General features: G+C 39.9%; 1 protein-coding gene and 1 long non-coding RNA gene across 2 annotated transcripts in view; both read right to left on the bottom strand.

The window, feature by feature from the left end:
• Window positions 1–344: 344 nt before the first annotated feature.
• Window positions 345–24346, bottom strand: part of LOC134607801 (uncharacterized) — an 876365-nt gene continuing 852363 nt past the window's right edge. Inside the window, exon 2 of the long non-coding RNA XR_010090693.1 lies at window positions 345–734. This is a non-coding gene — a long non-coding RNA (uncharacterized LOC134607801). The remainder of the gene's footprint in view (window positions 735–24346) is intronic.
• Window positions 2105–13764, bottom strand: LOC134607800 (aquaporin-4-like). The gene is made up of 4 exons (XM_063450356.1): window positions 13164–13764; window positions 9367–9531; window positions 6784–6864; window positions 2105–2403 (listed from the first exon to the last, which is right to left on the bottom strand). Exons 1-4 carry the CDS (start codon window positions 13527–13529, stop codon window positions 2215–2217), a joined length of 801 nt encoding a protein of 266 aa, XP_063306426.1. The 5' UTR covers window positions 13530–13764; the 3' UTR covers window positions 2105–2214.

Here is a 24346-nt window from a genome sequence, read left to right as displayed (position 1 = left end):
ATGTTGTGCAAAACATGGATCTTTTTTTTAAATAAAGTAACATTCTATTCATAAATTATTTCCCTAATTTTCTTTTTTTTTTGTTAATTAAAACTCTGAAATAAAGACATTTTTAGAATGATGATTATACCACGGGATCGTGGCTCTTACCATATACCTAAATGTTGTGGAATTATAAAAAAAATGTTTCCAGTCCTTCTGTCTAAAGGTTTAAATAATCTGTACATAAGCATATCTTTTTCTAAAAACAGGAGGAAGCTTTCTAATGCAAACACACAGTTATATAATTACTTGGACTCAAATAAACAATATCAATTAAATAGAGAAACCATCAATGATACAACTACTTGCAAATTGGTTAATTAAACTTAAGTGTAATAATTCAGTGGAGCGGAACAATGGAATGGAATTTTTGGCATTTCAGAATATAGTCATGAATACATTGTACACAAGCTTAGCAGTAAGAAATAAAATCAATACTTTTAGATAGCATTCAAGAAATGGTTTTTAAAACAATTGAAAGTATGATACTGCACAATGTACTGACATTACCGCTGAATATAAAGCATATATATATATATATATATATAGTGCAATTCAGGCTTTCTAACTGGTTTTATTTTTATTTGGAAAATCTAAAATTAATTGAATAACAACTAATTGTATTTAATGTCTCTATTTTTAGAAAATGTAATACATGAAATAGTTGTTACAAAATATATTCTGATCATCCTCTAGAAGACTGTAAGCTAATTTGAGCAGGGTCCTCTTCAACTTATTTTTCCTGCAAGTTTTTGTAATTGTCTCATTTATTGTTAAATCTCCCCCTCTGATAATATTGTAAAGCACTATGGAATATGATGGCGCTATATAAATACCAATAATAATATTAATAATAATATTCTAAGCATTAAAATAGAAAATATAGAGAGAAAGAAATAAATATCAATAGAAATATAGAAATTCCCATAATAAAATGTTGCCATCTCTTTAGTTCTCTTTGCAAATGAATGTTAACACATTTTCAATTTCTTGTCTCAATAGTGGGTAATGAAATTCCATACAGTATGGTAAATTTAGAGTTTTCATAATATTCTAAATTTTCATTTCACATTAAAGTGTATGTGAATAAAACATATATATATATTTTGCAATGCACAGCCACTTACATTATAGTAACTCAACTCCTGGGTAAATGTATGGATTATAACACCCTTTCTTTTGACACCTTTTTGAAACATATTTTTTTAATATATAAATAGTAGCACATTAAAGTTGTTATAACATATTATAAAATATTTGTAGTAACAACAAATAGAAAATGAATGTATTTGGATCTATATCCTATGTTCGTTAGATAAGCATATGTAATGTAACTTAACAGCATTTTAGTGATTTGTCAGCATTTAACAAAATTAGGCAAAAACATCTGAGCTAAATAAAAGTCTGCTCATTTCAAAAGATGTAGATAATGGTTTTGTATTCTAAAGAACAAAAATAGAACACAGCAGCACTAGGTTATTTCTTTGATCCCTACTTAAATATCTTTACGCCCATAGGTACATTACAGGAATGTTGGCACTGAAAAACCCTTGTGCCTTAGAATGTGCACAGAAACAGTAGATCTGTTTTAAAGAAAGTATACACAGTCAGTAGTTGAATTAAAATAGAAAACATAAAAATGTACATTTCATGCGCTCAATTTTACTTGCCCCCTGAAAGATGTATGGACATGTAAACACTATAAATGGCCTGTAAACACATTCACAAAATAGACAAAGACAAATGTATACACGTTCCAGCAGGGCTCAGAATTTCAACCCTGCAGGGTATAGTATGGCTTGCAGAGGCAAGTAACTTTTAAGGCCGGGCTAGTAGCATACTAGACTACAAATCATAATCCCTGCACTCAAGTATTGTATAAAAACACATTATAAAGTTTGTATGTACAATTGTTATTTTTGGGAATCATTGAAACATCTCTAACCCAGTATGTACCAGGGAAGACAAGTTAAGCTCTCACTCTGCTTTAAGGACACGTGAAGGATATATTCCATCATGATTCCCTTTTATTCCAGAAGTTTGGTCCTTAAGGGGTTAAAGACTAAACGTGATGAAAGTCTCTTCTAATTAATCTTCAATATATACATATGTGTTATGTTTAAAAGCAAGTATTTTGTGGTAATGGGGGACCAGCACTAACTAATAATAAAACTATGCAGTTGTTTCCAGTTTGTTGTATTCTCCTCCTGGTGTCACGTGGAGCTGGACAGATTCATCTTCATTCTCTGGTTTTCGAAAACTGGCCTGCAATCGTAGCTTGAGCTCCGGGTCTGGGCAAAATAGGTATTCGTAGACAAAACTGGCAAGAACTCCACCCATCATTGGACCAATCCAGTATATCTGGTGACAAAGTCAGAGAATATTTAAAACATAAATAATCCATATTAGAGACAAGTAGGGCTGGCATTGGCAGTTGCTTTCCATAATTAAAAAAGATTAATTAGGGGTACACCAGCTCTCAAATGCCTGTGAACTGTAAAACTTGAGCTAAGGTAATTGTAGTCTACAGCCTTTGAAACCAACACTTTAGAGCAGTGGTTTCCAACCCAGTCCTCAAGTACCCCCCTACCAGTCCAGGATTTAGGAATTACCCAGTTGGGTCTAAGGTGTTTTTAGGATAAAAACAAAAAAACACTTTAGACACAACAGGGTAATCCCTAAATCCTGAACTGGTAGGGGGTACTTGAGGACTGGTTTGGGAACCTCTGCACTAGAGCATCCACTATGGTAAGAAGATAATGCGATACCCCAGGATATACCCAATCTTATTAATCGAATAAGTAACTATAATACTGCTTAATATTTTTTACTAAGTTTTTGATGGCTTCTATTTATAGTGTGAGTATAAATACAGGCTTTAAAATTTAAAGTCCTATATTAGAAATCTGGCCTTAAAAGTTACCCACCACCTCCAGCCCTACTCTCCAATGGTAATTTATACTTGCCACAACTACATTTTCACTCACCTATTTATATATATATATATGTACATACACATGTATGTAAGCAGACATTCAGTTTCAGCCAAATTATTCACTTCAGTTAGAAAAATTTAGTCAATCCTGTTTTCAGTTTGTCTATTTTGGCCTTAAAGCGGAAATTGAATTTGAATTTATGGCTTTTCTCACTTCAGTGCGTAACCCTGTAAGCACTATTAGATTTCACTTGTTTTTCTCAGTGGGGAAAGAGGCTGAGTCGCTCGGCATATTCTTGTACAGTACCTCATAATTAAAGAAAATTGATAAAGAAGCTGCAGCTGCATTTGCGAAATGCGTAGGTGCATTACTTATTCTCAATATAATAACCGCTAAATTATTTCAAATTACCGTATATACTCGAGTATAAGTCGAGTTTTTCAGCACATTTTTTTGTGCTGAAAAACCCCAAGTCGACTTATACTCGAGTCAATGTCTGTAGTATGGCAATTTACATCGCCATAATACAGACTGGGGGCTGTGTAGGAGGGGGGCTGGCAGAGAGCGTTTACTTACCTCTCCTGCAGCTCCTGTCAGCTCCCTCCTCCTCCGCGCCGGTCCGGTCAGCTCCCCTGTCAGCTCACAGTGTAAGTCTCGCGAGAGCCGCGGGGTCATAGCGCGGCTCTCGCGAGACTTACACTGGGACTTGCAGAGGGAGCTGACCGGACCGGCGCGGAGGAGAAGGGAGCTGACAGGAGCTGCAGGAGAGGTAAGTAAACGCTCTCTGCCAGCCCCCCTCCACTGAACTGCCAATGCCACTGGATCACCAGGGAGTGAGAGCCCCTCTCCCTGCCATGTATCAAGCAGGGAGAGGGGACGAAAAATAAAATAAAAATAATAATATTAAAAATAATAATAATATTTAAAATAATAATAATAAAATAAAAACACACTGCATTCATACACACACACTGCACTCATACACACACTGCATTCATACACACACACACACTGCATTCATACACACACACACTGCACTCATACACACACACACACTGCACTCATACACACACACACACTGCACTCATACACACACTGCACTCATATACACACACTGCACTGATACACACACACTGCACTCATACACACACTGCACTCATACACACACACTGCACTCATACACACACACTGCATTCATACACATACACTGCACTGATACACACACACACACACTGCACTCATACACACACTGCACTCATATACACACACTGCACTGATACACACACACACTGCACTCATATACACACACTGCACTGATACACACACACTGCACTCATACACACACTGCATTCATACACACACACTGCACTGATACACACACACACACTGCACTCATATACACACACTGCACTGATACACACACACTGCACTCATACACACACTGCACTCATACACACACACTGCACTCATACACACACACTGCATTCATACACACACACTGCACTCATACACACACACTGCATTCATACACACACACTGCACTGATACACTGCACTCATACACACACTGCACTCATATACACACACTGCACTCATATACACGCACACTGCACTCATACACACACACACTGATCTCATACACACACTGCACTCATACACACACTGCATTCATACACACACACTGCACTCATACACACACTGCATTCATACACACACACTGCACTCATACACACACACACACTGCACTCATACACACACACACACTGCACTCATACACACACTGCACTCATATACACACACTGCACTGATACACACACACTGCACTCATACACACACTGCACTCATACACACACACTGCACTCATACACACACACTGCATTCATACACATACACTGCACTGATACACACACACACACACTGCACTCATACACACACTGCACTGATACACACACACACACTGCACTCATATACACACACTGCACTGATACACACACACTGCACTCATACACACACTGCATTCATACACACACACTGCACTGATACACACACACACACTGCACTCATATACACACACTGCACTGATACACACACACTGCACTCATACACACACTGCACTCATACACACACACTGCACTCATACACACACACTGCATTCATACACACACACTGCACTCATACACACACACTGCATTCATACACACACACTGCACTGATACACTGCACTCATACACACACTGCACTCATATACACACACTGCACTCATATACACGCACACTGCACTCATACACACACACACTGATCTCATACACACACTGCACTCATACACACACTGCATTCATACACACACACTGCACTCATACACACACTGCATTCATACACACACACTGCACTCATACATACACACACTGCACTCATACACACACACTGCATTCATTATATACACACACTGTAAATACATATTCAATTAATATAATTTTTTTAGGATCTAATTTTATTTAGAAATTTACCAGTAGCTGCTGCATTTCCCACCCTAGTCTTATACTCGAGTCAATAAGTTTTCCCAGTTTTTTTGGATAAAATTAGGGCTTATATTCGGGTCGGCTTATACTCGAGTATATACGGTATTCATTATAACCTGTGCATCAAAATGTCATATAAATCTCAGTTGGTTGGATAGTCAAACCAGTTTTTTTCAACGCTATCTACAGAATAAGGGAGTGTCTATGCTAACTTTACACCTCAAGCAAAGCAGGTGAAATCATGAGCCAAGATATTAAAGTCTACCATATACATTAATGGGTTTTCTTATGAAAATTGTTATATTACTGCATTATTATTTTTTTTAGATATTTATTTAATACTAATTTTATTATTTTAGCTTGTTTTTCACATGCTACTTTTTTATTCCAGTATTTTTTGAGAAACATGAATAGCTATATTTTACTTTGGGACCTCTTACATCATCAGTGTTCGGGACCTACTGTTATTGCATACAATAAGTGTGATTATGCTGTGGGCAGCATAGAGGTGTGATGTTAGCAATAATTTGGAAAAATTAATGTGGACTAATAAAATAACAAGCAAAATATGACTATTGCAAACATTTGGGGTGAGACAAGATTCTTAGAACCTGACTGTAGACAAAACACAGCAAGTTGTATCCCAAATTAATTATTTTGCATTACATGCTGCAAATTCCCAGGCTTTTCAAATTAAGCAGGGAGCTCTATCCAGACCAGGAGATGTTTTAGCCATTCAGGATGATCCCATTATTTTCTTATTCTTATAAACCATGCATGCCAGGCGTTCGTAGAAGGTTACTGCTGTGAAACATTATAGTCAAAAGTGGCATAGGTGTGAGGACCCAATGCACCCACTTCAGCACATCCTGGACCAAAATGAACACACTTCCATGTGCCTCTTGTCTTGAAAAGTTTCGTAATGTGACCCATGACCAATCTTGCTCTGCACTCTTGTGATAACAGTAAGCAGCAGTTGTCACTTGTTCCTCTTTACTTTATGTCAAGTATTGCTCCTAATAGCTCCTATTGCTAAGCCTTTAAGTGATAGAGCTGTACACCAGACCTTAGGCTTACCAGGTTTACTATGTTTTCATAGACACACATCACTTACAGCAATTAAATGGTGCATTTAATTTCTTATTAAGTGTAGACCATCAGTATGAAGTGATACGCATCCCAGGAAACATGGTAGATCTGGCAGCCCTAATGGCAATACTATGCATTCTTGACTTCAAGCATTCAGAGGAATACGTGTTACTGTAATTCCCACCTATAAACACTTACCCAGTGGTTTTCCCACTCGTTAAATACAACACTTGTTCCTAATGATCTTGCTGGGTTCATGCTCGCTCCGGTATACTGGATCTGGAACAAGGGAATTAGTAGACAGATTATGGTTAGTGCGCAGCTCGATTTAACTATGTGAATACTTTGCAATGTGATGTGTTACAACGTGAATAAAAGACAGATCCAAACGTACTTTGTGTGTTCCCAAGGCTCTCTGCAATGGAGTTTTTGTAAGTACACAGAGCATGAGAACAGAACATTGTAAGACACCAGAAACACTTATTTTGGAACACTGACATTTCCCTTGAACTACAAGTTGCACAATGATAAAAACACAAGCGGTTATTCACCTAAAGGTAAACGGACTTGAATTAAAAAACAAGATGGCTCATTTCAAATTTGAAATAGTTGAGGTGAAATAATTTTCCCTTTCTGTTATTTCTAAATTAGGTATTTTGCACTACATGCTGCAAATCCCCAGAACTTTCAATTAAGCAGTGAGCTCTATCCAGATCAAGTGATGATTCAGCCATTTGGGATGCTCCCATTATTTTCAACGGGAGCTGTGCATGCCACATAAACTTCTGCCCATTGTAGATGTAGATCAGAACTCGACAGTAGTCCCTCTAACAGATACAATGATTGTACCTTGTGCCGTGAATGTGACAAATCCCTTTTATATTCTTATTAACCTCTTGTTCCTGTTAACATTTGTCTTAATTTGTCTTTTTTGGAAGTTGTAAAGTACTATGGGATATGTCTGCGCTATATAAATGCCACAGTAATAATTCTCTCTTTTATTCCTGGTTTGGTAAAAAAAATCTAGTGGTGTTGACTATTACTAGTCCTAGGTATTGGATGCTCAAACTTACTATCACCAAAGTTCAGATTGTACTCCAACCGGTTAGTATGCTTCCACCTTTCCTATCACATATAGGTAATCCAACCACACACTTTGACTACTTATATTGGGGAGTGCCGGTAGTGATTGTGGTGTTTCTTGGAGTGTTGCATTAAAGCCAAAATTACAATTTTAACTGACTTCATAGTATATATTCAGGATGGCATATGCCATCCAGAGTGTAACTCATATAGAGAAGTACTCTCTCATGAATACTCAGATTAATAAAACCCAGTACTCAGGGCCGGATTAACATAGGGGCTAATGGAGCTGAAGCTTCAGGCCCATGCCCTTGAAATAGGCCCAGTGATTTAAAAAAAAAACAAAAAAACTCTTGCTTTATGCAGAGAGAAGTAACTAAGATAACTTAGAATGGGTATAGAGGAACAAACCATGTGTGGACTGGCTGACCATAAATGAATTAAGGTAAAGCTGACTTTGTGCAAATACTTTTGCTGCTTCAGTCTATTTAATAGTGTAGCATATCCCCTTAATTCTACACTCACTACATCCACCTTTTTCTCTGCCCAAGCCTCCATACCAGGAGCTTCTTCCTGCTAGTAAATAGGGAAGAAGATGAGTGGGCAATTAAGTCACGGAGGACACCAGGGAACTGTCCCCAGAAAACATAGAGCTAGCATATCATTAAACACATTCGTGCCAAGGTCTATGCTGTCTGCCTAATATGTCCTTCGGCTGGTCGCCAGGCTGAACTTCCAATTCTTTGGACAGACCTGCCTCGGTTTTCCGTGCAGGTCCATCCCTTTTACCCTGCCCATCTCCATCTGATAGAAGACACTTTGAAGGTGTAACTGTTTTAGTGTTTTCTGTCAATAAGATTCTGCAATTAAGGCCATCATAATTGTAACCAGCTTCAGGCCCAATGGGCTCTTAATCTGGCTCTGACAGTATTATTATACTTGTTTAATGGTTTCTGAGTAACACTCTTAAATTTTCACCTGTTGCACACACCTTTTACTACCTAAGGTCAGGCTCAGCAAATTCCATGATGATGTGGCTTGTGTACTAACACATTTACTACCTAGCTATGATAATGTTATATTTACTAAGTTGATCTCAAGCAGGAACAAAATTCCACAAGGTTGGTGTTCTTCATGGTGGTTGCCAGGGCATGCAAGGTTATTAACTAAAGTGATAATTCAAAGTGTATTTCAGATTTAAGCCCAGAGCAGTTGAACGGAGAGCATACTTGACTTAGATAATTTTTACAGTTCAACTATTTTGAGCTTACTTTTAAAAGCCCTCTTGAATTCTCACTTGAAGGATAAACCATGTCAGTAAACAAAGCTACCGACTTGCCATTCTACATAGTGCGATGGCTACAACTTTTCTTCTCGAAGGTGGTTACTAGCAACTACTTTAAGTTTTTTATGCACATTGAGTGATATACTAACAGGGTTATTCAAGGTGAGATATCAAGGTGAATTCAATATCATTTAAAGTCAAAATAACCAAACTGGAAAAATAATCTCTAAATTGGTTATGCTTTCAGTTCAGGTACTCGGGCCTTAGATTTTACTTTGAATTCTCAGTTTCTGATTTTTACTCTGTAAGTAATGTTGTGTACAGCCACTGTAGTCAGAAGAATTGTGTGCATTTATAGATAAATGTATCAGCATAGTGGTATTTATTGTGCTTTAATAAGCAGGTCAACTTACTGCAAAAAGATGTCCAATTGTCACCGAGAGCCCAATGATAAGAGGAATGGGAACTTTAATGTCACTTCGCTTCTTGTCACATGAAGCAAAAATTGTGAACACCAACTGGAAAGTGATGATCGCTTCCACGAGAAGAGCCTGACCATGTGAAACTGTGTCATGTTCCTAATTAGAAAATGGTAATAATAAAAAATAAAAATGAAAAAATATACACTCGAATGAACCACTATATCGTATATATTATTGAAGTAGACAAATAGTGACATGGAAGAGGTTTTGCACTAGTCATGGTTATTGGGTCTGTGTTCAACTGGCAAATATGGCAAATGCCAGTACCCAGGGATAAGAGCTTGCTCTTGTCATATTCTGTATTATTATTATTGTTTCTTAAAGACTCAATACTGGGTGCGATGTATGAGTAATTGATATCATTCTACCCACTATGGATTCCACACAGTGCTAGATAACAAGGGAACACGGACAGTGATCTATAAATCCAGCATGGGAACAATCAGAAGACCTAATAATTACTTATATGGGAGAACACCTTGCCATAATATGGGGGGCTCCTCAACAGAATATGTTCCTTTCTAACAAACTCAACATGGGAATATTCACTAAAGTCCAAATGAGTCTGGTTCAAATTCGGAAACTAAATCTTGGACCATCTGGTAAAATCTGGGCATTGATTTACTAATGTCATGATTTCCCAATACTGCATGAATTACAGAGAATATAGACTGGATTTCATCCTGTCAAGATACATCTGGACACCTAAAATCCAGAACTAAAATATGGAAATATGCAGCTGTAACCGCATGTATCATGATAATTGGACAGAATTAGCCACTATCAGCTTATAAAAAAAAAAAACTCTGCTGTGAAGGGTATTGCTGGGTGTTATAAAGCCGTGTGGCTTCAGCCTAAGAGTACATTTTAAACCCCTCCTCATATAATAACCAAGTCCATGACTTGTACCACACCCCATTTCTAACCCTAAACCCTAATATATTATATGAATAATTTTATGACACAAAATATATATGAATTCAGAGTATTATATAAACCTATAGTTATAAATTCCAACCCTATGGTATTAATTTATTGCAGTCCTACCCTTAAGGACGCAGGATGGCAAATTTCAGTCATTTACAAAAATAACCCCAGATCACCGCGATTGTGGGGTTAATGCTGCTGCAGTCTGCCTCGGTATTTGAGGCAGACAGGCAGCAGCCAATCACACCGCCCCAGCCCATGTGATCGCTGTCAGATCGATCACATGTGCTGCAGGAACTGCTGACTTGCCTCCCCTCCACTTCTGTGTTCAGCGTGAAAAGTAGAGAAACGGATCAGCTGATTTTAACCTTCAGTTCACCCTTAGTTATTTACATTATTTTAAAAGTATTTATTTATTTAGCTAGGATGAGTAAAAGTTAGTAGAAAATTGGGGGATTTACTGTTAGGCTAGTTAGGGGTTTACAGGAAAAAAAATTTTAAAAAGCAAAAAAAGTATTTTGTGACCTGTAACTTTCAAAATAAACTGAAATCCTATACATATTATGTACTCTATAAATCAAAACACATAATTTAAGTTATTTTGAATTACTTTTCCTAAGCTGGACATATTACACATACGTTATTATTGCCAAAACTGTAAAAAAAAATTCTTTTTTTTTTCATAATAAATGAGAATTTATATTTGTATATGTCACATCAAATTAAAGACCCTTTTGTCCTTAATAATATATGTTGGTGCAATTAATAAGAAACCGGCAAATTGCATTTAAATACAAATTGCAAAAAAATGCAAAAAATGCTTGTGTCCTTAAGTGTATGCCCAGCTTCTAAAGCTGTGTCCTTAAGCGGTTAACATAGATCTCTTTAAAAACATATCACACTCAGGCAGCCCTCACACAGAATCACAATCAGCCAGCCATACACACACACATGCAATGACACTCAGCCAACTCCATGCATATTACATATCATGCATATCAGCTAACCACAACAATCACACTCAACTATCCCATAGAAGTGTTTTGTTTAGGGGGGACAACAAAAGGGGCTACGTCCTTGTCCCTCTTAGTCCTGCAATGTAAATCATTGCAGTTTTAGAGAAATTGCAATGATTACCTTGCAGGACTAAGACTGCCTCTAGTGCAGGCTTCCCAAACTCTGGCCCTCCAGATGTTGCTGAACTACAACTCCCATGTTTCTCACCCTTTCTTTTTAATTCATAGAATAATGGGAATTGTAGTTCAGCAACATTTGGAGGGCCAGAGTTTGGGGAAGCCTGGTCTAGTGGATGACAATCAGACAGCCACTAGAGGCACTTCCTGGATGTTAACGGATTCCAGGTTGTCTAAATGACGCTGGACGTCCACACGTTCTGCATGAGGACATCCAGATTCAGTGAAATCCCCAAAGGAAAGCATTGAGGCAACTCTTTCCTATGGGGATTACTTAATACGCTCAAGGCACTCACCGCGCTTTCGCATTAGCCCCCCTGTCAGATCGGGGAAATCAGCGCTGGAATCAGGTTAGTGACTATTCCTAACACTATAAAATCCCTTTAAATTAAGCCTCTGTATCGTTACTCCATTTTCAGAATATAGGGGTCTTGGCCTTTATATTAACAGGAGAATTGTAATACTATAAATAACAGGAGTACATTTCATTTCCAGCCCTCACATTATTGTAAAAGGCAACTTGGATGTCAAAAAGATTTTTTTAAATACAAAATGAATTATTTGAATCCACTTCCTTAACACCTCCTCAGACATAATTTACAGTAACAGCTTACATAACGTCACATGGGAGGGTTTAGGTAAGCGTTTTAGAATCCTCCCAGAGTTTAGAGACCAGGGGTCTGCAACATGACTTACATTCCTGGTCTATGAACCAGCGAGTCATTCAAACGACATTGCATTTCATTAATGTGTCATACAGGAACATGCTGTACTCCTGCAATACGTGCTGTGATATAACATATGTCATGCAAGAACATGCATTATGATATTGCTCATAACGTAAGGGAACATGCTGTAGCCCCACTCCATTCCATGACATAGCGTTAGTCACACAAGAACATACAGCATGTTATAGCTCATGACATGTGTACACATGCTGTAATCTTAAACCCCATTTCATAAGATCGAACGTACACACACACACGATTCTGGAGACATCATTTTATTTAGGTCTCTAGAACCTTTATAAAGGTTCAAGAAACAATTATAAAATTATGATGTCTCAGAGATGGTTTATTTTCCCCTAAAGCACACTTCACTGTCATGTATCTTTTCTAGATATAGTGGATTATGTATTCAATTTAAGTGTATTATAATTCATATACTTCACTTAAAGAGAGTAGAGATTCCTTAACTTTATCATAGAAATTACAGTAAATGCAGTATAAAGAGATTTTGGTAGACTTAAAAAACAAACAAACAAACAAAAAAAAAAAACAATACAAATTCTATCAAATGGAAGTTTTTATCTTTGAGCAGTACCTAAATATTAACAGGCAGGGTTATTCACTAAAACATGAAATGCTGGAAATTTAAATGTTAGTCCCAAATAACCATCTTGTAATGCAATTCATCTGTTATGACCTAAAATGTAAAATTATATTTAAATTCACTTTGAATTTGCCAGCATTTCACACTTTATTGAATAAGCCTGTCAGACATGTACTCACCAGTAAGCCTGTCAGTTATTTGATTAAAAGTATGATAATGACCTTTGATGACCACCTGGATCCTCGCATCTTCTGAAAGAGCACACATTAAACATACCTTGGTAACACCAACTGGCCATTTATCGTGTGGTGTAATAAGAGCCACAACGCCTGCTCCAGCTATAGCCCCCAGACATTGGATAATGATGTAAAATAATCCTCTGGCCACTGATATTTTCCTGGTACAAATCATGGCCACTGCTACTGCAGGGTTTAAAAAGGCTTCACATATATGCCCAAAGCAATGAATTAAAATGGCTATGCTTAGTCCAAAGCAAAAGGCTATGTGTGTATCACTGGCACCAGGTTCATTCAACCCTGCGGTAGATCCTAAACTAACAACCAAGAAAAGAAACACTGCTAAGAATTCTCCAGCCATAGAAGTCCAGAATTGCCTGGTCCATATTCCTTTAAAGGCCGTCATGGTTCAGCACAGATGCTGTGGGAGGTCGGAATGGCAGTATTAGTTATTTAAAGGTGCTCTAGAGTTCCTGCTCTAGGGAGAGAATAGTATTGTGTGTTGGGGGCTCAGCTATTTTAGTAAGAGGAGTAGAGAAACTGGTTGAGCAAGTAGTGACGTGCTGGTGACACGGCCCCATCCTTAGATAGCAGAAACTTCTTGCAAGAAAGTTGTTGTTTTTTCCTCCACTCCCTGAAGGTACGTGGTATTGCCTGTTAAGAAGGAACTTTTTAAAATAGTGTTCTGAAAGAAATATGAGCCACAAGGTATTTGTCATGACTTTTAATGCTTAACACACCCTTTGTCTGTGACATTGTTCGTTTTCAGAATCTGGTCCTGGTGACAATGTGCCAATATGGTATTTCCTGTTTCCTTAAGGTAGCAATGCAGAGCCCTAGTGTTAAATTAGTGGAACATTATATTTTAGTATATAATACTTTAACATCAGATTGTTTTTATGGCACAAACCATCAGTGTTACATTCAACTAGAATATTTAATATGTATCAGACTAACATCATTCCACCGTAATCCAAGCCTACTAGGCCAAGAGACTGGACACTTCCTTGTATATAATTAAATAGAAAATGTTCCCATTCTATAAGTCCATTGTTAGGCTGCAAATCAACACGCTGCCATGGTCTCGTGCGTAATCAAAGAAGTTTCTGCTTCCCTCTTTATCTCTGTTTAAATTCTGCTCGCAGGGAACACTCAATGGACGCCAGTAGGTACTGCAAAAATTGTTCGAATTTTTAATGGTGTACAGCGTATATATAAAATACAGTTTTCGTAGGGGTGTGAACAACAAAAAAAAAGGCAAGCATTTGAGAGATTTTGGCAGCAACTGGAAGCTAAAATGTTACCCTCACAGTCCAAGACTAAGAGACTTGCATCGGAGACCAAACAGAGGCAGGGGCCTCGGAGTACCTGGCCTCCTTGCGGGTAAATTACACCAGACCACTCTGTCACTAACCCACGGGAGCAAAGGGCCACAACGGCTACTACCGAGATACCCAGACTACGGCTTCAGAAGCAAGGTACCCGTTTCAGGCGCCAAGCAATCCGAGATCCTCGTGGCACTTGAAAGAAAATTGCATCGACCTCATCTGCGGCCCAGACCAGCGGAACCCAGCGACAGACTCCCAGGCAGGCCGAAAAGAGCACAGAGGATACCCTGATACACCTACCGGGGGCCACACAACATAGAGACTCTCCCGCGATACTGAGCAGGGGCAAAGGCTACAGCAGAAGAACCCTACCGCAGCACTCTACAGGCCAGGACTATGCACAGCCACAAATGGGCATCAGTTAGTCGCAAAAGCAGAGTCTGCCTCGGCCATAGGCCTCCCTCCATGCTAGGCCACACATAGCAGCATTATAATTAGCTAGCCTAGCCTGATACTTACCACAGCTGGCCAAGCTGGCCCACAGAGCAATTCTTACTCTCCATTGTTTTACTTTGCTTTAATTTTCTTACCCACGTGACTTGAGTAATTTTCTTACACCACAGCTAGCTACAGTTGTAATGCAGGGAGCCCCATTTTGTCAAGCATGTATAGCTGACGCCGAAGGCCAGTGGCATAATATATCCAGTGTTAAGCCGAGCATGTTATACTATATTTCTCTTAACACTACTTAGCTCCTACCTAGCATATACCATGCTTCAAGTAATACATTACTCTTCTTTAAACTTGTAATCACTCAGATCTAATGTTCAAACCCACAGTTAAGCTTGATTTCTCATACCTATAAATTGAGCAATTTCCTCATATGACATGACAACAGGGCCGGTGCTAGAATTTTTAGTTACACAGGCGAAGATGCATTTTGGCGCCCCCAACCCTCATTAAAAAAAAAAAAATGCATCTTCACCTGTGTGTCTTTCCTCCCAAGCCACAGGCACACAGGCATAATTTTTCAGTCACACAGTCAAAGTCATACAGGTACACTGTCATACAAAGACAGCAATAATCATACAGAGACATACAGACACATACAGTCAGAGACATACAAGCAGAGATATACATGCATACAGAGACATGCAGGCATATAAAGACATACATGCATACAGAGGCATACCGTCATACAGACACATACATACAGACAGGCATACAGAAACATACATACAAAGACATTCAGGCACATACATACAGACATACAGGCATAAAGAAACATACATACGGAGACATACAGGCATGCAGACACATACATACATACATACAGGCATACAAAGACATACACACATACAGATACATGCATGCATACAGAGACATAACGTCATACAGACACATACATATAGACAGGCATACAGACACATACATACATACAGAGGCATACCGTCATACAGACACATACATACATACAGAGGCATACCGTCATACAGATACATACATACAGACAGGCATACAGAAAAATACATACTCACACACACACACAAACTCACAGACACATACTCGAACACACACACACTGACAGACACACATACTCACATGCGCACACACACACCGACAGACACACTCACTCACACACAAACTCATAGACACACTTACACACACACACTGACAGACACACATACTGACAGACACACACACACTCACTCACACACACACACTGACAGACACACACAAACTCACAGACACACATACACACTGACATACACACTCACACTCACATGCACACACACATACACACAGTAATTAATAATCTAAATTAAATTTAAATGTCCCACCCAGCCTCCCTACCTGGAGAGCTGGCGTGGGTCTCTCATTGGTGGTCCAGTGGGGCTGCTGGGAGGTGTGCGGCTGAACTGAATTAGGAGGCGGCGAGGGAGCTCTGATCTCTCTGACCGGCTCCCTCGCAGGCTGTTTTCTGATGCCGCGGGAGCCGGAATATGACGTCATATTCCGGCTCCCGCGGCATCAGCAAAAGGCGCGCGAGGGAGCCGGTCAGAGAGATCAGAGCTCCCTCGCCGCCTCCTAATTCAGTTCAGCCGCACGCCGCGCCGGTGATACAGGAGGTGACCAGGCAGGAGGGAGCACTTCCCTCCTGCCGGTCACTGGAATTTTGTGCCCCCAGAGCCGGTGCGCCCTAAGGTGGCCGCCTGTGCCGCCTTATGGACGCGCCGGCCCTGCATGACAACGTATCTTGCTGTATGTTCATACTATGACTGTCACTGCTGTCATGGCATCTCAAGCCTATATGTCTATCGTTAACACGTTTCCTATCTTAATTATAAAAACAAAAAACTGTGCTATGTATTTCAATGCCATTCTTATGTTAATGTATGTTTACTTACTTGCTTGCACCAGCTATTGTGGCAGTGCAAACATGATTGTTCACGGTATGCACAAATAAAATAAAGAATTAAAAAAATAAAAAAAAATAAAGAATGAATGCCACCTCCTCTTGAACTCTGTAAATATCCAAATTGACTGTTTACAAAACTTTTCATGAAGTGCATAAAGGAATGAGACCTCTATAATGGTTACATAGATGCGTGAGAACACAAACATAAAGGAAGAACATTCAATGACTTTGAAAAAAACTACTGACATGAGGTATCAGTGACTCTTTTAACTGTTCTTGGAAAACTATCTCATCAAAAAAACAACATTATTCATAACAACAAACCTACTAACTACATATATTGCCCTGTGACATAAATGTATTCAAACATCAACATCAAATAATCTGAAAGATCACAATTTATCTGATTCTATAATTCAGATTTTTTTTTAAAAAAAAAGCACTATGAAGATAATTATACATGTATGTTTTATGGGAGTTTGACAGTGGATTTGAAAACCTTATCTTCCAGCTGGCTGGACAGCCCTCATTTAATGCCTGTCCATGGATTTTCTCTGATAACCTGCTTTGGGGGACCTGAGACAAAGCCCCCATAAGAGCACAAGATGAGTCCATTATTAAACACACGTGCAGCATATTAGTAGTTTTAAGGGCACCGTGCGATGATATGCCTCTTTTCCCTACACACGCCCTGCTTCCATTCGTACCTTTTACTTCCTTATCAAGACTGAATATAGATCTCAATTCTCTGCCCACACTATGGTTATATCCTGCCTTGATGCTGCAATTTACTCATCATTGGTCTCATAGAAGCCCAGATTCTCTCTTACAATCCAAAATGAAGGCCGCTGTCAGACACTTTTTGACCTCTGGCTCCTGACCACTCATTCAGCCCTTACTCTTGCTCTCTGCAAGTTACTTTGGAACATGTTGGCGATTTATGAATTCTACTACTAGTAAAATAATAATACAATGGCATTGTATCATCTTTTGTGTTTAACCTTAAAATGCATGTTGTTTCACAATATCAACATGCATACCCACAAGGTCAGCAACACTTCTCAAAATTAGATGAAACTCGTGAAATAAACAAAATGCAATTCAGGTGTGTCCGGCTGCTTTCCTGGGCAATGAAGTTAAAAAAGGTCATGACCCGCACAGGTTTCACAATCATAAAGTGTATGTGCACTCTGTGTCAGTCTCTCTCTGCAACAGTCTCTCTCTGCATTTTTTTCCTGCTGTTTAATGGTTAAAAAAAAACCACAAAACAGTTACATTTAAAACAGTGTATGTTTATAGTTTCTGCCCATACTTAAACAAGAAAACAAAAAAAATTGATAGGCAGGAGAGGCAATAAGGTTCTCTATTGATGCTGTGATAGTGATAGGTGCGTGTAAGAATTTTCATTTCACTATGGTAAATAGATAGACGGTCACATGGTATTTGCTAGAAGCATACATTCTTTTCATATCAGATCTGAGTCTTAACTTGATAGAACATGATAATTAATATCGAGATCAGTACATAGAGACCAATTTGTGTGGTTATTGTAAGCCATCATTTATACTATGTATAATATGGATTTGTGGACAAGTGAGCTACATGTTGCATTTTATTTACCGTTCTAGAAGGGTGATCCTGCTCGGGGACTGCAATGTGGCAGAATGGTTGTAAGAACACATTAAGAAAAACAGAGCACACAAGAAAAATGCAGTGCACAATGTTACAAGGCTACTTAAAGAAACGGGTTATGGTGCCAGGAGTTCCCTGGTACTCACCCATTGTGTGGAGTCAAACCATTTTGAATGGTTTTACCTGGGGTCTGGCAGGCACCGCTCCCCACCTCCACTACCAATGCTGCAAACTGTAGTGGGTCTCGTGCTTGTGGTGTTCCTTTAAAATCATTAATGTCAAGTGAATAAATATGAGGATTCGGTTCACCACTGCTTACAATGTACACCTGTTAGTGCTTCCAGCGTCCATAGAGATTAATGGTCGTTCCACATTCGGTAGATAAACTACATTTTTATGTCGGCCAACCAGCACTAGCAGCCAGTGTGCAAATACTTAAATAATCTTTGTTGACATGACAGTTAACAATGTGGCTGCTGCCCAGCACTTGCTAGCTAGCTGCCACATTAAAACGTAAAAAAAGAACAACCTAAAAATAAGCCTGTGGAGGTCAAGGTGACCTCCATATTATTATAAGGGAGGTTGTAGAACTCCCTCAAGCAGCAGGTGGGGGAATATCAACAAAACATAAAAAGTCGTTCTCTTCAAAGGCCCTTTCTATGGGGATGGGGCCTGGAAACAAAATAAAGGGTCCTGGTCCCCATGCCCCTACTCGTGGGGGACTTTAAATTAAAGTGAAGTCGATATAAAATGATTTCTCTAAGTGTATATTCTCTCCTGAAAATTCATAAAGTCTCTATCAAGTTACATTGCTTTATTTTTCTCATCCCACTAATCATTGGCCTAATTAAGAACATTTCATCTCTTTCTTTTTGCTTAAACTTCAGTATCCCTGCTGACTATATAACATTTATTTAGAACCCCACAGTCGGGGCATGGGGGGGCGGTCACTACTATGTTATATTAATAAATTCCACCATGGGGCAGGGGTGGTGGACAGTGAAAGGTGGAAGTTAAATTGAAACGCCCACTTCATGCCCACGGAAGGGTGCACAGGGGGGTGTATATTACAAGCGGCTGTGTAGCAATAGCTGCCCAGTTTTTAGTTGTTTATTAAAGTGAGCAGTCCACTGTAATCAAAGATGGATATGCCCCCACTTTTGGTATGTCAAGCAGGTGCATGGGGAGCGATATAAAGGTTTTAGACTTCCTCCATGCCCCTGCTCGCTATGCGGTGAGTGCATGCATGTAATGGCCAAATGACATTCGGTCTGAAACCACGGAGCAACGCAGGGAGGAGTGGACCTTGACAGAGCCAGGAGTAAGCAGGTGAAGTTTAGGTCAAGGGGCTGACCTATGGTTGTGTTATGGGGGCGGGGGTTAGAGGGGAAGTTAAATAGCGGCCATTTTAGGGTAAGTCATTCTAACTTGAGCCTTTCTTACCTGTAAATTGTCCCTCCCACCCACCCTATGTGTTGGAAGTGTTCCCGTTTGGTCACAGCGGCGGGAAAAGGTCTTGGTTAAAAAGGAAGTTTGGTGGGTTAAGAAATTGGTAGGCCAAGGTCTAGGCTGGAGTAGGCCGGAAGTTACAAGTGTGGAAGTAGGTTCGAGCCCATCGGTGGCTACGAACCAAGGGGTGTAGGGGTGTCTGGGTACACCGCTGCAGTTAGACAAATGGAGGTGGGGCCTCTTGGTAGGCCGTTGAGTTACGTGTTATGTATTATTGGTTATGTTAATGTTTGTTTTGGTAGGGTCATTGTCGGGGGTATGGTACAGGAGAGAGCGTAACGAAAGGAGTACTGTTGACAATGACCCTAAATTGTTAATTTATATATTGATATTAATTAATAAAGCTGTGGACTTTATACTCCAACAGAACTTTTGGTGTCTGCGTGTTATTTAAGTTATGGTGGGCACATGCCGAATAACGACTGTGCAATAATGTCAAGTGAGCCATTCGGTCATTTTGTCATTCAGTCAAAAGAGATTTTGTATTTTTTTTCTCAAAAGTTTCAATCATTTTCCACATGTCTAGAAATCATACATCAAGGAGAGTCTCTTCAGGCTTTAAACAGTATTGTATAGCTTATTATAATTTATGCTAACTCTCAAGGACTTTTGAAATCCCAATCTGAATAAATTCTTTCTACATACAGTAATGCAATTTGTATCATAAACATCTTGGATATATGACATAACCAAGGCAGCTTATTGTATCCATGTGTTGGTAAACTGGATGTGCATACATACACGTCTCTCCACACATTGTTAGGAATCCACCCTACTTTTTCTCTATGTCATTCTGTCTTGCTCAGCATATTTACAAGCCTCTTGACTTTCTTGAAGATATATTTTCTATTCAGTTGTTATATTGTACATTTTAAAGGGTCACTATACAAACCCTGACCACTTCATCTTAATGAAGTGGTCTGGGTGCTATGCCCCCTTGCTTTAACCCTGCAAGTGTTCTGCAGAACGGCAAGGTTTTCTTTGCAGGGGTATCAATGTCTCTAGTGGCTGCCACTCAAAATGGCTTCCTCCAAAATAGTTAATATTGTAAAAGACCACCTGATTGGCACAGTGTGGCATTTTGCACACCAACCTCCCAATAATTTTCAATAGGAAAGCATTGGATTGGCTGAGAACTTATATCTCGATGATATGAGCTGGGCAGGTGGAGCCACCATAGTGTTAGGATTTCACATTTGTAATTTCTGAATTTACAGGCACCATAATCATGACCTGTATGGCTCATTGTAGTCAATTGAGCACTGTCAAGGGAAACAGGGCTTTTTTTCTCCTTCAGAACTGAGTCAAACTCAGTGGAGGAGCATGTCATTCAGTCTGTATGCACATCTCAAGACAAGATCACAGAAGACTTCAGAAGGCATGCTGACGCCTTTGGAAGTGGTGTGAGTGGCTTAATCAAAGAAGTTTCAGCACTGGAAATGAGGTGAGCAATCTTTATTTTACTTTTTTTTAGTAAAGGAGGTGACAGTGTTCTCAGTGAGTTTTACGATAGTCTCAATGACAGAAGGGAATCTCTATTCCAGAAAAACAATTGTTATTTTCAGGACTGTATGTTCCCTTTAACTCTACCTGAAGCCCACATAACAAAATGTACCTGCAGGACTTAGAAACTATCAAAATGATACAGCAGCAGAGAATGGAGCACATTGATACCAGGCGGTGTAATAATGGGCTGCTGAATATGGACATAACATCAATTCTACAAGTTGGAAAGCTGAAAGCCTATGTCCATTATTTAAATTTGTAATGTAAATAATAAAATTCAACCCTAGTATACTCACCTTGCATGTAGGGACACTTCTGCACTTGGGTAAAGTGATTGAACATAACGTTTTGGGATTTTTCGTGTATTTTTGAATTGCAATAGTACACAGTTCACTAATAGAATGCTCAGCATATTGTGCAGATTATGCACTACATAATTTGGCAAAGACTGATGACAGACTTGTTACACAATGTATTAATTCCTGTAGGTAAATACTTTGGTGTGTCTACTTTAAAATCAAAAATAAACCGTAAACCCCACAGCCTCCGCAGCTTGGCTGGGGTCTCGCTGTCCTCCACCCACCCTGGACCCAAGTCAGGGATCCAGCTCAGTGGGTAGACCTCTCCTACTCCTGAGAGTATAGCAGGCTAGCTCTTACAAGATCTAGTGTTGTAATCCAAGAGCTAGTGTTGTAATCCAAGTAATCCAAGTGAGTATTCCCCAGTGTGAATATAGCTGTCCCCTCCATACATGAGACAAGACTCTATGTTACAGGTGAAGAGGAATGGTTTAATGGCAGCCACAACTAGCCTTATATGAAGGGTCCAGGGTGGGTGGAGGACAGCGAGACCCCAGCCAAGCTGCGGCGGCTGAAAGGGGTTTCCGGTTACATATTCCAGGGGCATTCCCCAATGGACATGAGAGTAGGCTACAGCAAAAACATACACATGATTGCATTGGCTCTCAGGTCCAGGGCACTCCCACAGAAAACAAGATAATCCCTCCCCTGTGCCTGGGAGATAATTTAGTCAGGAACTGTACTAAACTCAATTATCTCCAGGCACAGAAAACACACATTTTAAAAACCTCCTGAAAGTACCCCCAAAACATATGGAAACTCCACAAAAGTCACATCCCCTGATAGCCCCGATCTGGAGGACCAACATATCCAAAAATCACCCAGATCGGTTCAGGGGTTCAGGCTTTCCATGGAAGTCATAATTTTGACTGACCGTGCACATGGTCTGTAGCGGAGCTCCATGTACCCTGGCTGGGTACCTCCGCCAAGGACCGCTTCCTAGCTGGTACAGGGGACTAACCACAGCACTTCTGCCCATAGTCGCTATGGCTTGACTGGGGCCCTGGAACCGCTCTCTCCTGGAGCCGAATGGGGAAATCACTCTTGACACCCCCAGGCACCGGACGACACTCAGTCCTAGGAGCTCTACTTTTTACAAGGTCTTTCCCCGTTGAATCCTCCACACTGGAACAGTGATTAAAGAGTAGCCCTTTCTCCTCACAGTAAACAGATGACACGTAGTTCTGGGAGTATAAGCTGGAACAAGCTTTAATGGCAGCCACAACTGGCATTATATGAATGTCCCCAAGCAAGGGGCAATCCCACCTGGACCCGAGAGTAAACCACAATAAAAAGAAAAATACACAATTACATTGGCTCTTAGATCCAGGACACTCCCATACATAATCAGATAATCCCTCCTCTGTGCCTGGGAGATAATTGGATCAGGAACTGTACTCATTTAATCCAATTATCTCCAAGCACAGAAAAAAACATACCTTTTCCCACACATCCCAAAAGTACCCTAAAAATACATAAAACCCCACATCCCCTGATAGCCCTGATCTGGGTGACCAACATATCCAAAAATCACCCAGATCAGTTCAGGGGTTAAGGAATTTCCTGGAAGTCATTTGTTTGAACAACCGCACGCATGGTCCCATGCCCAAAACAGTTCCATAGAATGAGGCTAGCGGTCGGTCTAGTTCAGTAGTTTAAAAACAAACAAACTATCGAACATAGTCAATGGTCTTACCCTGGACCTTGTTCCCCTTGTTCAGATGAACGATTCTACCGAACAGTGCCCTTCTAACTTGTGTAGAAACGAACGCAGGCGATGATGGTATTCCAGCGGTGTTCGGGAGTTTCTGTGTCCGATTTTTAGTGCCATGAGATTCATGCCCAAACACTGCTGCCTGCGTTCATGTGAACAAGATGGCCACCACCTCGTGGTAATCCATAGGAATTGTGGCCACCCAGACGAACACTTAGAACACTGAGGTTGAATTTGTTACCATGTAGCAATTAGGCTTAATCCAAGTACACGAATGGAGACTTTTATATCACATTATACAAGGTCCATAGTCTGTGGACAGGAGGTTGACAAGCAGGCTCCTCCAGGAACTTGTGGCAAACACACTTGAAAAGGGGAGTTTGTCACATGGTCCTATGCCCAAAACAGTTCCAGGGAATCAGAGCTAATGGTCGGTCTCTCTTTCTGGAGTACAAAAGTACATAAATCATATAAACTGAGCCTTTTAAAGTGGATTGGGCAAGGTATATTGCAAGGCCCATAGTCCTGAGGAAGGAGCCTGGCAAGCAGAGCCTGTGACGTGGTTCAGTTTGTCACAAAACCTTTTGTTGGGGGTAGATGTGGCTTTGGTTCCGAGGGTGCACAGCTTCAGCAAAGAAACTTATGGAGGAGCTAAGACACACATAAGCCATGAAATGCTTGGCTTTCTAAGTTTAATAGTTCTAGAAACATATGAACCTCTATGCTTGGATTCCCAGAGCTAAAACAGATGAAACC

Source organism: Pelobates fuscus, chromosome 4 (genome assembly GCF_036172605.1).
Source record: "Pelobates fuscus isolate aPelFus1 chromosome 4, aPelFus1.pri, whole genome shotgun sequence".
NCBI lineage: Eukaryota > Metazoa > Chordata > Amphibia > Anura > Pelobatidae > Pelobates > Pelobates fuscus.
This window is presented reverse-complemented; position numbering and strand designations above follow the sequence as displayed.